Source organism: Bremia lactucae, linkage group LG3 (assembly GCF_004359215.1).
Source record: "Bremia lactucae strain SF5 linkage group LG3, whole genome shotgun sequence".
Taxonomy (NCBI): Eukaryota; Oomycota; class Peronosporomycetes; order Peronosporales; family Peronosporaceae; genus Bremia; species Bremia lactucae.
Genome location: NC_090612.1, coordinates 7,175,103 through 7,187,429, shown reverse-complemented (window position 1 = coordinate 7,187,429; position 12,327 = coordinate 7,175,103). Strand labels below are relative to the sequence as shown.

At 45.1% G+C, this 12,327-nt stretch overlaps 2 protein-coding genes across 2 annotated transcripts; one reads left to right on the top strand and one right to left on the bottom strand.

The window, feature by feature from the left end:
• Positions 1-871: 871 nt before the first annotated feature.
• CCR75_003923 (uncharacterized protein) lies at positions 872-5,340 on the bottom strand (the record flags this gene model as incomplete). The annotated part of the gene is given in 2 exon segments (XM_067962014.1): positions 872-939; positions 954-5,340. 2 exon segments carry the CDS (start codon positions 5,338-5,340, stop codon positions 872-874), a joined length of 4,455 nt encoding a protein of 1,484 aa, XP_067815106.1.
• A 169-nt stretch (positions 5,341-5,509) lies between these two features.
• Positions 5,510-9,960, top strand: CCR75_003924 (uncharacterized protein; the record flags this gene model as incomplete). The annotated part of the gene is made up of 4 exons (XM_067962015.1): positions 5,510-6,252; positions 6,329-6,488; positions 6,567-7,934; positions 8,004-9,960. The coding sequence occupies 4 exons, from the start codon at positions 5,510-5,512 to the stop codon at positions 8,418-8,420; spliced, it is 2,688 nt and encodes an 895-aa protein (XP_067814906.1). The 3' UTR covers positions 8,421-9,960.
• Positions 9,961-12,327: the final 2,367 nt, after the last annotated feature.

The following is a 12,327-nucleotide window of genomic DNA, read 5'->3' as shown; positions in this document are numbered from 1 at the left end:
CAAATTTTGCCACGACCTGCCGATGGCGAATGGACGGAATCTCTATCCAAATGGGACGCGCCAAGATGGCATCGTCCAACCGACAAACCATCTCAAACGCACTCCTTTCTATGCCCCTTACAAAGGAGTAACTTTAAGTCGAAAGGATGCGTTTCCCATCCCAGGTACAGGGGTCTGTACCTGTTGTAACCTCAACAGTTCTGCCTGTGAGAGCCTGCGATTAAGGGCTATCTTTTCCTAGAAAGGAGTGCGGTCGAACGAATGAGTTCGACCGTAGGAAACGATGCAATCTTGGCAATGCTGTCCAATTTGGACAGAGATATGCCCTACGTTATTTCACGTACACTAGTACGTGCAGAGGAAGACTTCTCTTTAAGGTTACTAGCTTAAAGAGGGTAAAATGAAAACTGTATTAATATAGTTAAGTATTTCTTCTTTCTATCTGTTAACTCTGACTTAATTATAAACTAATACAAAACAAGCAATTGAATTCTTATCTTATCTTATCTGTTTCTCTCTTTTGTTTACATCTACAGCTGATTAGTCTGCGGAATAAATAGATATAATGGTCTATACCTATATATGGATAAGAATCTGAACATTACTATATAAAGTAATATCCTCCAAATATTATCTACCTCTTAGATAATATATTAATTAACAACCTTTAAGTGCTAATTTTATGTAACGATACACCTCGTTACATGTACAATAAATCCAATTTTGCTTCCATGGTTATGACCTAAAATCACCTAATTGCAATTCGATAGTTTGGCAGACTTTTAAAAATAAGTTATCAATAGCAGCCACACAAGAAGCTTCGTCCCCTTTGCAGTCATTGCCGTAGCCAGGGATCCAGATAAGTCCGTCGTTAAAAAGTCGCACAAACACATGAATTCGTCGATGAATAAATTGTTTGTAGCCTCGTTGTTGCCAGCGCTGCAACAAAGTACGAGCGTCGGTTGGAGGCAAGCAGCGATGTCCCATAATTATAGTTGACTTGCTATTAGAAGCTTTCTGATCAATGCCAATCCCATACTTTTTCCTTACACCATCTGCAATTTGTTCGTCGTCCAACACAAAGCCAAGCGATTGAGTCATCGCAATAATCAAGTATTCGTATATTTGCGAAGGTAGTGGCAGGAACACCGAACCAACCAGTGGGTGAAATTGAATACGAGATACTCTGGAATATTCTGGAACACGGCGAAGGTCTAGACCTGCTTGCTTGGCACGACGTCGCAGGGTACTTACAAATTCATCCGCCGCAATTCCGCTGCATGCCAGCCAGCGCACATCTAAGTCAAAAAAGCGCGAAACATTCATTGTTTCTTCTAGCCGCATCATGACCCACTCAATTCTCGAGTCTTTGAATTTTGACGCTAATGAAGTCAATGCCTTACAATTCATTTTAAAGTTCAGCGTTCCATTCTTACCCAGAGGAAGCGTCGTTGTACCATTTTGTTTGGCCTCTGGATTCTTCAAAACGATTTTAATTGCAATTTGCTCGACGTCACCAGTTTCTGTAGGAGCAACACGAGATTGTAGATATTCAATCAACTTAGTAAATTTGGCTGCATATGTTCTTGCAGAATTATGATTTTCAACATCATTTTTTAAGGGGGAAAAGTCTGGGGGTACGAACGCAAACCGAATACGACGGCACTTCATCGAATCTGCCATATCGTCTAAGTATCCGCACAATAGATTATCCAGAGCATTCCAGTTATCTTCTGGCTGCGGATAGCGGTGAAATGTTTGTTGATGTGGTTGAAACGACTGAGTGAGACCAACCCAGAGTGAATAATTGTAAATAATAAACGCGGCTTTGGGATTATGTGGTTCACGCTGAACAAATCTCTTGACCTCGACAGTCTGCCGCTCGGCATCATAGATAAGCTGATGTATTCGATGCCCCATACTTAAACGGTACACTCTTGTTCGACCCTCCAAGGGCGTGTCACTTGCCATAAGATCTGCAGTCGAGTCACACGTGGATACTAGCTGAAAATCACGAGCCAAACGCTGGCAGATTATTTCAAGTAATAATTCATTGTGATTACGATAGCGAGGCACACAGTCGATTTTCGGTGATTGAGTTGCTGTAGTTGGAATTGTCAGTGTGTAGAATGCTTCTGTATATCCTTGATTAAGCTCTTGTGTGGACGGAAAATGATCTGTTGTCAGAGGTAAGATGGCTGGCAACGTCAGGCTCTGCCAGTTTGGGCCACGAAACCTTGGTTCACCGAGCGTCACAAAATCTTCTTCACCATCCTTAAACACTCGTGGTGTATTCTGATCAGACTCTGGAAAAAGGTGACTCCATCGGCGTCGATCACTTGATAAGCGCATGACATTGTCTCCTCTTGCATACTGAAAAATACACACCTTGGGATGCTCCGTAGCGACACCACGAATATTGCTAGCTAATGCAGCTTTCAAATTTTGACTTTCATTCATCCGAGGCATTCGAAATAAATTAGATTGATTCCTTTGCACGGGAGAGATTGGGCTGTTACAAGGTTTTGTGACCCTGTAGCCATTAAACCAACCCTCTTTTTGCAGTGGGGAATTTGCCGCTGACAATCTAGACTTAAATGACTTTGATTCGGCTGTACTTGTCATTGCACGTGGAAGTGGCTGAAACATTTCGCCTCGTTTTCTCTCTGGACTATCGTAGATTGTGTTAGTTATTTTTAACTTCATTCTTGAGGCGAATGGCGATGTATCGTCAACTTTCTGCTGCTCCATGTTACTTTTCACCATACCTTGTTCCGACATTGAAGCCTTTTCATGCACTTTAAACGTCGAGTTATATGCCACGGGCACACGAGGGGATGAAGATTGCTGCTCCATCGATGAAGCAAAGTGCATTAAATTGTTTGATATTTTGCTGTCAATCTTTACATTGCGTGGCGACAGGAGCATCTGGAGCATGCTAGTACTTTCACTGGGAAGAAACGAAGCATCTCTTCGATACAAACCGCTGCTGCTACGCTCCTTTTTTCGCTCTGCCTCTTTTCTTGCGTTACGGCGAAACCACTCAAGATGACCAGCACCATCTCCACCTATCGTAGCACTTGTGGGCTCCACAAGCCGACGATTACGGGAGAGCATTACGGTACTCTCCTCGTCCTCCTTATCAAGCGCAAAGACACTTTTATCATAATCTTCAAGTGCGACCCGCGCATGAAGACTTGCAGATAAGTGTGTGGCAGTCCGTATCTGGCTTAAAGCATTTAAACCAGATGTTAAACTTTGTCGATATGGTTCTAATGGTAAGATAGATGATGTCAGGTCTGAAAGCCCATTATTCTTAGCACGCTGTCGAAGTAGACTCTCAATTTTATCGTTAAATAATAAGAGATTACCAGCGATGGTGCTACTTTTCGAATTGATGCACATTTCTTTGCCCGCGTGACTGTCAGTGAATTTGTCAGTCTTACCAATACTCAAGTCCTTAAGCATCAAGTTTCGCAGTGTCACTGGGAATGCGATCTTTCTATACGGTAAATCAGCGTCAAACATACGAAAGAGCGGCAAAGGCGTAAAATGATGACTCAGCTTGACTTGACAAACGCATTCAGGTAGACCTTTCTGCAGGTTATGGCTAATGCCTGACAAGACAGTTTCATGGGGCAAACTGATCGTTGGCGTTCCACAATTACACCCAAAATCCAAAAAAGTAATGTTGACCCAGTGCGGAACGTCGTATGTTGGATTGTCGCCAGCTATTGTCTTATTTGTCTCATGCATTGCAGAGGTTGACGAACGATTAAGACTGTAGACACCACTTTGTACCCCTTCGGAACTTTTGGGCTGCGACAATAAGCTTGACGTACGATTTAGAAACGATGGATTATCCAGAGATCTTGACACTTCGCTTGCAACAGCAACATCACCAACAATAAAATCACTTAGATTATTTTCGACACTTGTCGCAGTCTTCACCTCCGGCGTTAAATTGCTGTAAATAAACAACGGTACAACATGCAAGGGTGGTGTTGACAAAGATATCATGTCCATTCCCACTCCATTATCCATCATTCGCTGCTCCGTAATTTCAGCGAGCTTGCGATTTACACTAAAAATGCTGCATCCAGCTGTGAGCATCACGATACCTTGCCCCGTGCGGCTTAAGTCCCGATCCATGTAGTGTTTATCCAGTACATTTAATGTCACATTGATGGCTTCTAAAATGTTACCTTCCTTAGCTCGTGACGGAACTCCTAGTGGCAACTTTGTCCAATTTACATAAGATTTTTTGCCGCTAAACTTTGCGGCATTATTAATACGTAAAAGATTTTTTTCACTAAAATCGTCTGAACCCACGTCTGGATAGTGACAAATTTCATACTGCGCATAAGAAACCTGTTCCGGTGTACGCCACCGATGCGTTTTGTGGTAGCTTACGAATTCCAATTTCAGCAATTGCAGCAGTTGATTCCAGTCTGGTCCTGTGAAGTTAGCAACAACAACCTTGTAAAAATCCTCATAAAAGCGCCCAGTGTCAGGATCCAAGTGAATAGTGGGGCCACATCGATTTGCCATGTTATAACCTCGTGGATCATAGCCTGAATTAAAGCTCTGCCTACAAGGATCAGAAAATGGCGCTTTCGTCGGATCAAAAGTATCTGGGAATTGATTTGAGTCGTAAAAGCTCCTCGAGAACGCAATTATAGTGACCGAGTGACTCACAGAACTTTCATTCCACTTGGCAATAAGTACACGTAGTAATTGATGCAGCAACTTTTCGTAATAAATTTCTCCATTAGGTGCAAACTCCCACATTTCAGTGCTCATTTGCACAAGCCAAAAGAGACGACTAGAACGTGAGCGTACAACAATCTTGGTTGCATTTCCAATGACGCCACACTTTAAGAAGACGTTACCAGCCAGAATGGCGTCCACTTGTGAGCGAATACCAAGAACTTCGACGGTTCTACCTACGTAAACGCATTGACCAAGCATCGCACCTTTAAGGCGCCAAATATCGGCTCTTGAAAGGAATTGGTCCTTAATACTTAACTCTACAAACTCAACCCTTACGCTACGCCGGTCGACACGTCGCACAGTAACAGGGCGAAATGCTTCAAGTTCGAACTGAGCTGCAATTTCCTTAGCTACACTCACTTGTAACTTTCCACGCACGGGCGTTAGTGACTCAACCGAAAGCACAAGACGTGGATGTGCATGATCCGGTTGAGCAATCTCCACTAGGTCAAGCAACTGAACATCTGGAAATAGCTCCGGATTAAGCACAAGCAATTTGCCATTGTGAAACTCAGGCCCGTGCACCACAAGTGACAGCACCTCGGTGCTGCGTCGTGTGCGCCACATTCTTGGTCTTTCGGATTTTACCCACCGTTTCAAGATTCAAAAAGTGTCAGAAGAGGCAGATTTAATTATTATAAATTTACATACTTCAGTTTCAGTGCAAATCGCCAATTGGTAACATTTGGTATTTAGTCGGCGGTAACAATTGGTATTAAGTCGGCATTAATTCAACATGATCAATGTCGCCTCAACGTCGGCCATGAATGCGTCGACCGAGAGCGATGTGGAACTAATGCGTACGATCTTGGGCGAGCACGTGCCTCAAAGCGTCATTCTGACGTGCTTAAATGCTTGCGCCTTCGATGTGAGCGCTGCTTTGAACTGGTACTTTGCTGAGGTGGCGTCATCTTCTGCCGCTGCCTCTTCTTCTTTTGCTTCACAGCAGCCGATCGAAGCAGAACCTTTCCCCGCTGTACAAACAATTCAGTCAGGCTTGGGCTTAACGCTGCATCCACGCTCTTGGGAAGGAATGGTTAGTAAGTCAGATGCCTATTATGCTACGCTCACCCGCGGGGACCCAGCCTACGATCTCCTCACACCAAGCAACGACAAGTTCCTGACTATACGCTTACGTAAACGAGGCTGGCGCACCGGCTCATACGAAGGACTTCCTACGCAAAGATCTTTGTTTGCGAATGGAGACGTGGTGACGCTCGAGTGCAACGGATTGTGGCTCAAGGCCAGCTCCATGAACAAAATATTACAGTGGAAAGCACCATCTGATGATGATCGTAATAAATTTGTGATTCGAGGCCTTCCATTAGGCAAGACCTTGGATCCTGGGGACTATTTTTTTCTCACGAGCTATAAGTGGAAGGACAAGGAAATTGTGCGTAAGGATGAGCGTCCTGTTGGTATCAGCAGCTACAACACGAACGTGCATCGCTGTTTTTTGGGACTCGATCGCATCAAAACGTGAGTCTCTTTTCTTCTATATCTCCTCGTTTTGCTGCTTAATGCTAACAAAAATATCTATTACGCGGCCACACAGGGCAAACCAGCGCTTGTATATGTACGCAAAGCTTACGCAGAACGCACTCAAGAGTCTGCCAAGATTTGATGATCCGGTGGGCACTAGAAATCTTAAAATTAGTGTAATGGGAACACGCATGCTATCAGGAGGTAAAATATTGCGGGAGCAGTCACACTTGGTGAGTCATGTGGATTTAATGGACACTAGATTGAGTATTTACGCAACTGTTTGTCGGTGTTGTTGCTTTTTGTTGCAGCATCGAAAAGACTCAATTACTGACGAAATTCAATCAACAAATGTTAAGATTGAGCAGATGGTGAGCATTATCGGTACAGAAACGTCTCGTGATCGTCTTGCGAACTTTTTGGATGGTGCAGGTGGAGACGTACAGGTTGCACTGGAGCATTACTTTATGAGCTTGACAGAAGAAAATCAATCGGCATCAATACCAGCATTCAAATCCACCGATGCAGTTCCGTCAACACATGGTCAAGTCGTGGAATCTTCTATTGGATTTGAGGTAGATCAAGCTCGTACACACGCGGAAGCGCGAGCAAACCACGATCGCCGACCTCTAAGTCAGCTCATTTTGGGAATTCCGTCGATTTCGGAGTCATTATTCCCCAAGCCAGTATTGACGTCATCTTTGGCTGCCCCATTAAACGTGAAACATGGCATTGTAGCGGTATCTCCACACACCGCCTCGGTTGACATTACGAGTACTTTAGTGGGAGAGCTTTCACCCGGTATGCCGTCTCCTGTTCCCTCTTCGTGCCCGCAATCAGTCTCGCCTTCTGTCACTTCATCAGACACTAGGATGGTTTTATTTCCTTCATCCGTCCTTGGTGGAAATGCAGTGCCTCGAATCACCGAAGACGAAGAATTTGTAGACGCTACAGACTATTCAAGCCACCAGGTGAAAATGGAGCAGCAAACGATTGAAAAAGAGCAACAAGTTATTCAATTAAAGCTTGAAGGCAGTGGAGGTGAAATTTTACCCGAGGTCGGAAGTGGCCATAATGAGGCACTTACGATTCAGGATTTCGAAATGTTGAATGTGCTTGGCAAAGGTAGCTTTGGTGCTGTAATGTTGGTGCGATTCAAGAAGGACGGACGAGTTTTCGCTTTAAAAATTATCAAGAAGAACAATATGGACCAGGCAGACGTGCTTAATGCAATGGAAGAGCGACAAATTTTGCAACGGATTCACCACCCATATATTTGTGGACTGGTATTTGCCTTTCAAACAAATGAACGATTGTACCTTGGTATGAAATACTACGCAGCAGGAGATTTATTCTACCACCTAAACATGAAAAGTCGACTCAGTGTGAAAGATGTACAACTTTATGGAGCTGAACTTGTGCTGGCCATATCGTATCTTCACGAATTAAATATTCTTTATCGCGATCTAAAGCCTTCTAATGTCATGATCGATGCAGAAGGTCACATTGGAGTTGTAGACTTTGGCCTTTCTAAACAGCACATTTATGGAAGTAATTTTGGTGTGAAGACGCTGTCTGGAACTGCGGAGTACGTGGCCCCCGAAGCTCTTGCGCAATCTGCTGACGGAACTCGCAACTATGGCAAAACCTACGACTGGTGGAGTCTGGGTATTGTTATTGTACGTACATATAAAGTTATTTGGCTTTGTTCTGTATCATTAATTTAAACATCTGTCTAACTTGTGCAGTACGAAATGCTGGTTGGTGAGTCGCCATTTTATGACGAAAATGAGCACACGATGTTAAGCCGAATCGCGCATTCGGAAATAATATTTCCATCCGACTTTCCGCCTAACGCGTACGATTTAGTCAAAGGTTTGCTCTGTAAAGACCCAAAGCAGCGACTTGGTGATGAACGCATGGGTGGTGTGGATGCTATTAAACGGTGCTCTTTCTTCGGCCACATTGATTGGGAAAAACTGCTTCGAAGAGAAGTCAAGGCCCACTGGACGCCAAAACTCAGCGGGGAGACCGATACAAGATACGTGGATCCAGAATTTATTGACGAAGGTCCTCCTTCGGCAGCATACGACCCAAGTGCTGATTCTGGCAATTCCCAGAGCAAACGCTTCAGTCAATTTTCTTTTAATTACAATCTCGGGTGAAAGTAAGTCATGATGGAAAATACAGCACTTATCAATGCAAGGTTTCTTTGGCACTTCTGTCGAATTTGAATATTCGATTTATGAGCAGTTTCTGTAGCTGTAACCGCTTTGCGCGTTCCCGGATCATTGGGATTACGGTGAGGAAGACATTAAAGCCAAGGCCACGTTCCTCAGCTCTGGACTTTAGGAGCAAACTGAATGTCTGAATTGAAAAGAAAGGCTACTAAAGACCATCTGGATGGTTATTCAAGAAAAATAAATGAGGTCCGAATTAAAATAAAGGTTTGTCTGCTGGCAAGCAAAGACGAAAGCTGCGAACTTGTTGACGTCAGCCAGCAAACACTCTTGACCATTACAGCCCATAAAAGGTGTTACGAACTAAAGGCGTGATGGAGCAGCTCGAGAAGACAATGAGACAGACAGCGTGTTCTTGATGAGCTCGAGCGTAAAAGGTTGAAACTGGCAGAAGTGCCTCAGTATTGGTTTGCCTTTGATTGCCCTATCGTGAGGTATTACATCGCGCCATTCATCGTGCTGTCGTTGCTATGGCAGCCATCTTGGCGCTTGTGGCGAATTCGGATAAAAGCTTATAATAAGAAACATGCACAGAAAACGTGGTTAACCGCAGACCTGTGCCCTTCAAAATCTTATGTTTCCTTTTATCCAGTGAGATACTATATTTCACAATTACCGGATATGTATCCGGATCAGACATTCTGACAGTGATTAAGAGCCACCCAATTGAGCTGTCACTGTTGAATCGGCTCTGATTAACTCACAAGTACATTCAACGTATATACATCGTTCTCCACCTCCTCGGGTACACTGTCGAGGTCGTTTACCGTCTCTTTTAACGCAGCTTTTACCTTCATGTATGTTCCCAGTGACGAAATTATTCATGGACTAGGGTTTAAGAGCCTGGTGTCCTTCGCTTCGTTCCAGCACCGCTTTCCCGGCGGTGTCCACATTACCTTTGGAGCGCATCTCAGGTGCACGCTGATAGCACTCAATCTTCTCTCCGAGGGAAATAAGCATGCATATCTTAGGCTTAGTGCACTGTCTCTCCTTTCTCTCGAGAAAGGAAGTAGGGCCTCAATAAACGCTGTATGAGTGGTACTTGTCGGCTGTTGGTTTTCAACAGTGATTTCGACGAGTTTTCCTTTTCAGAGTGCGTGCAAGCCAAAAGTAATTAATCCAGATTCATAGTACCCTTGTGGCGATTCAACGCCCTTGTGTCTCCAAATGCTGGTACATTTTTCATCCTTTATCCATAAAACATTTGCTTAGATGGCATTCGAGGTCGCCGCGAAGCTCAATTGACGTCGTCGCTACAAACCAGTTACTGTGTATTTTCATGATGGAAAAATTGATGCAGTTGGAGGGGTCGAAGGGCTGTGCAGCTCACCAGAGTTTATAAGAGTTACGCTCGCGGCTCGAATAGATGTGCCTTGCCGATAAGTACAGTAACAACTTAACGGGAATCCACCCTCTGCTGCGTACGATCAGTTTATTAATCTTGCGCTCATTAGCGTTGTGCACGATTTATTTTAAGACGTCAATTACAAAAGCTTGAGTGGTTTTTAGCTAAAGATCACGTGGAATTCACCTTTTATACTGTCCCGGCGCAACGAACGTCAAAGTCGATGTCTAGAAGCCCCATCGTGTTTGGCCAGAAGGTCAACCCTTGATGAAAAATCAAATACTTCTCGATTGATCCAGGTAGGTCCAAACCTTTGAAAGGCCACCGTTTACAGCCGGACGTATTCTGAGGTCCAGAATACGTCCGGCTGTAAACGGTGGCCTTTGAACGGCTTATTTGGGTCGCCCCGGTACCCATTAGCCGAGTCGTAGCCGTATTTTCAAGCGAAGGATATATTCGCGTGTGAGGTAAGAGCTGCGGCGGAGCTGTTTACACGCAAAAACAGCGTGGCTGAGTCAACCAAAAGAGTCGAGTGCTCCAATTTTGCCAAATGAGCCCGATGTATGCGACTGAGCTATTTCTGAGCCTGGCTCAATATTACATGGTCTGAAACGTGCATTTAGGCGGCGTCTGGTCACGTAATTGCGACACTTTACGGCGACGATGTTCTTGCGCAAAATCTTGTTTAAGTCTTAATTCTTAAAGCGAGTACCAATTGCGCTGCCTCAAAATCGTTGTATAGGAATATAACGCTGTGCATCCAAAGCATGCTCCGGGTAAATTTGAACTATTTAGGGATAACATAATGCTTCAAATTAAACTATATTCTTATGCACAGCATACGAACACAATCTCATTAACTGCTCGCACGTTAAACATTTCAAGATTCCTCGAACGTGAAGCGGGCTAAAGTTGCCCTAACGTTACACAGTCCCCGTTAGGTACACTTGGTGTACTTTACTGGTTTGCTGCTCAAGGCTGCGATGCCTTGAGAGACAGTCCGTTCTTTGAGGTTCTGTGGAAACATTGCGATGTGCTCCCACAAGAAGTGCCGAGCCGCCTACCAGCAAATAGGGGCATCGGGCACGAAATAGACCTCGAACCTGGCACCAAGTATTGTGTGGCCAGGCAATGGCTGTTGCCGAAAGAACAAGTCGATTATATCGACGAGTTCTTTGACGAACGAACCAAGGCGGGACATGTGCGTAAGAGCAAATCGCCTCACTGCAGACCGACCTTTTGTGTGCGTAAAGCCACAGGTGGGTGACGCGCGTGGTTCATGCGTAAAATAAACTGAACACGGCGACCATACCGGCACAAGTCCCACTCTCGCGGAAAGATGTTTTGCTGAACTCCATGGGAAAGTCAACTGTCTTTTCCGCGTTGGATTTAAAGGATGGCTACTATCAGGTACTCATGATAGAGTCCGATGTAGCCAAAATGGCTATAAGCACCCCAAGCGGTATGCTTCGGGAGTGGCTTGTGATGCTCCAAGGTTTATAAAACGCACCAGCGACATTTAACCGAGTGGTGGCTCACGTGAGGCTTCAGCACCGTGCCTGCGCACCTCATTACTTTGACGATGTATTCGTGCATCGTAGGGCTGAGGACGGGCTGAGCGCAATAGAATCCCAGAAATAGGTCGTGGTGACTCGAAGAATGAGTACCCGACAGATTAGTAAGATCAAAGGCACGTCTAAACGAGTGACCTTTGGATCAGATCCTATTGAAGAGGACGGGTCTTTGAACGAGGTGTTCGAGGCCGTCAATGACGAAATTGCGGGGGCATCCTCAGTTGAGGTGCTCCGACAAGTCTTTGAATCTGCCGAGGAGATTGTAAATCTCCCGGAGATGTCGTGGGATCTGCTCCTTGCCGAATTAAAGGAAGGAAGGGTCCACGATATAGTCACACCAGTTCCAGTAGAGAACTTGGTGGATTGTCTTCGTCATCCACAATGGACGACAGCGTCCTAGAAACGGACAAAAAGAAACGGTTTGCTGCTCAAGGCTGCGATGCCTTGAGAGACAGTCCGTTCTTTGAGGTTCGATGCCCCTATCTGCTGGCAGGCGGCTCGGCACTTCTTGTGGGAGCACATCGCAATGCTTCTACAGCATTGCGATGTGCTCCCACAAGAAGTGCCGAGCCGCCTACCAGCAGATAGGGGCATCGGGCGCGAAATAGACCTCGAACCTGGCACCAAGTATTGTGTGGCCAGGCAATTGCCGTTGCCGAAAGAACAAGTCAATTATATCGACGAGTTCTTTGACGAACGAGCCAAGGCGGGACATGTGCGTAAGAGCAAATCGCCTCACTGCAGCCCGACCTTTTGTGTGCGTAAAGCCACAGGTGGGAGACGCGCGTGGTTCATGCTTAAAATAAACTGAACACGGCGACCATACCGGCACCAGTCCCAATCTCGCGGAAAGATGTTTTGTTGAACTCCATGGGAAAGTCAACTATCTTTTCCGCGTTGGATTTAAAGGATG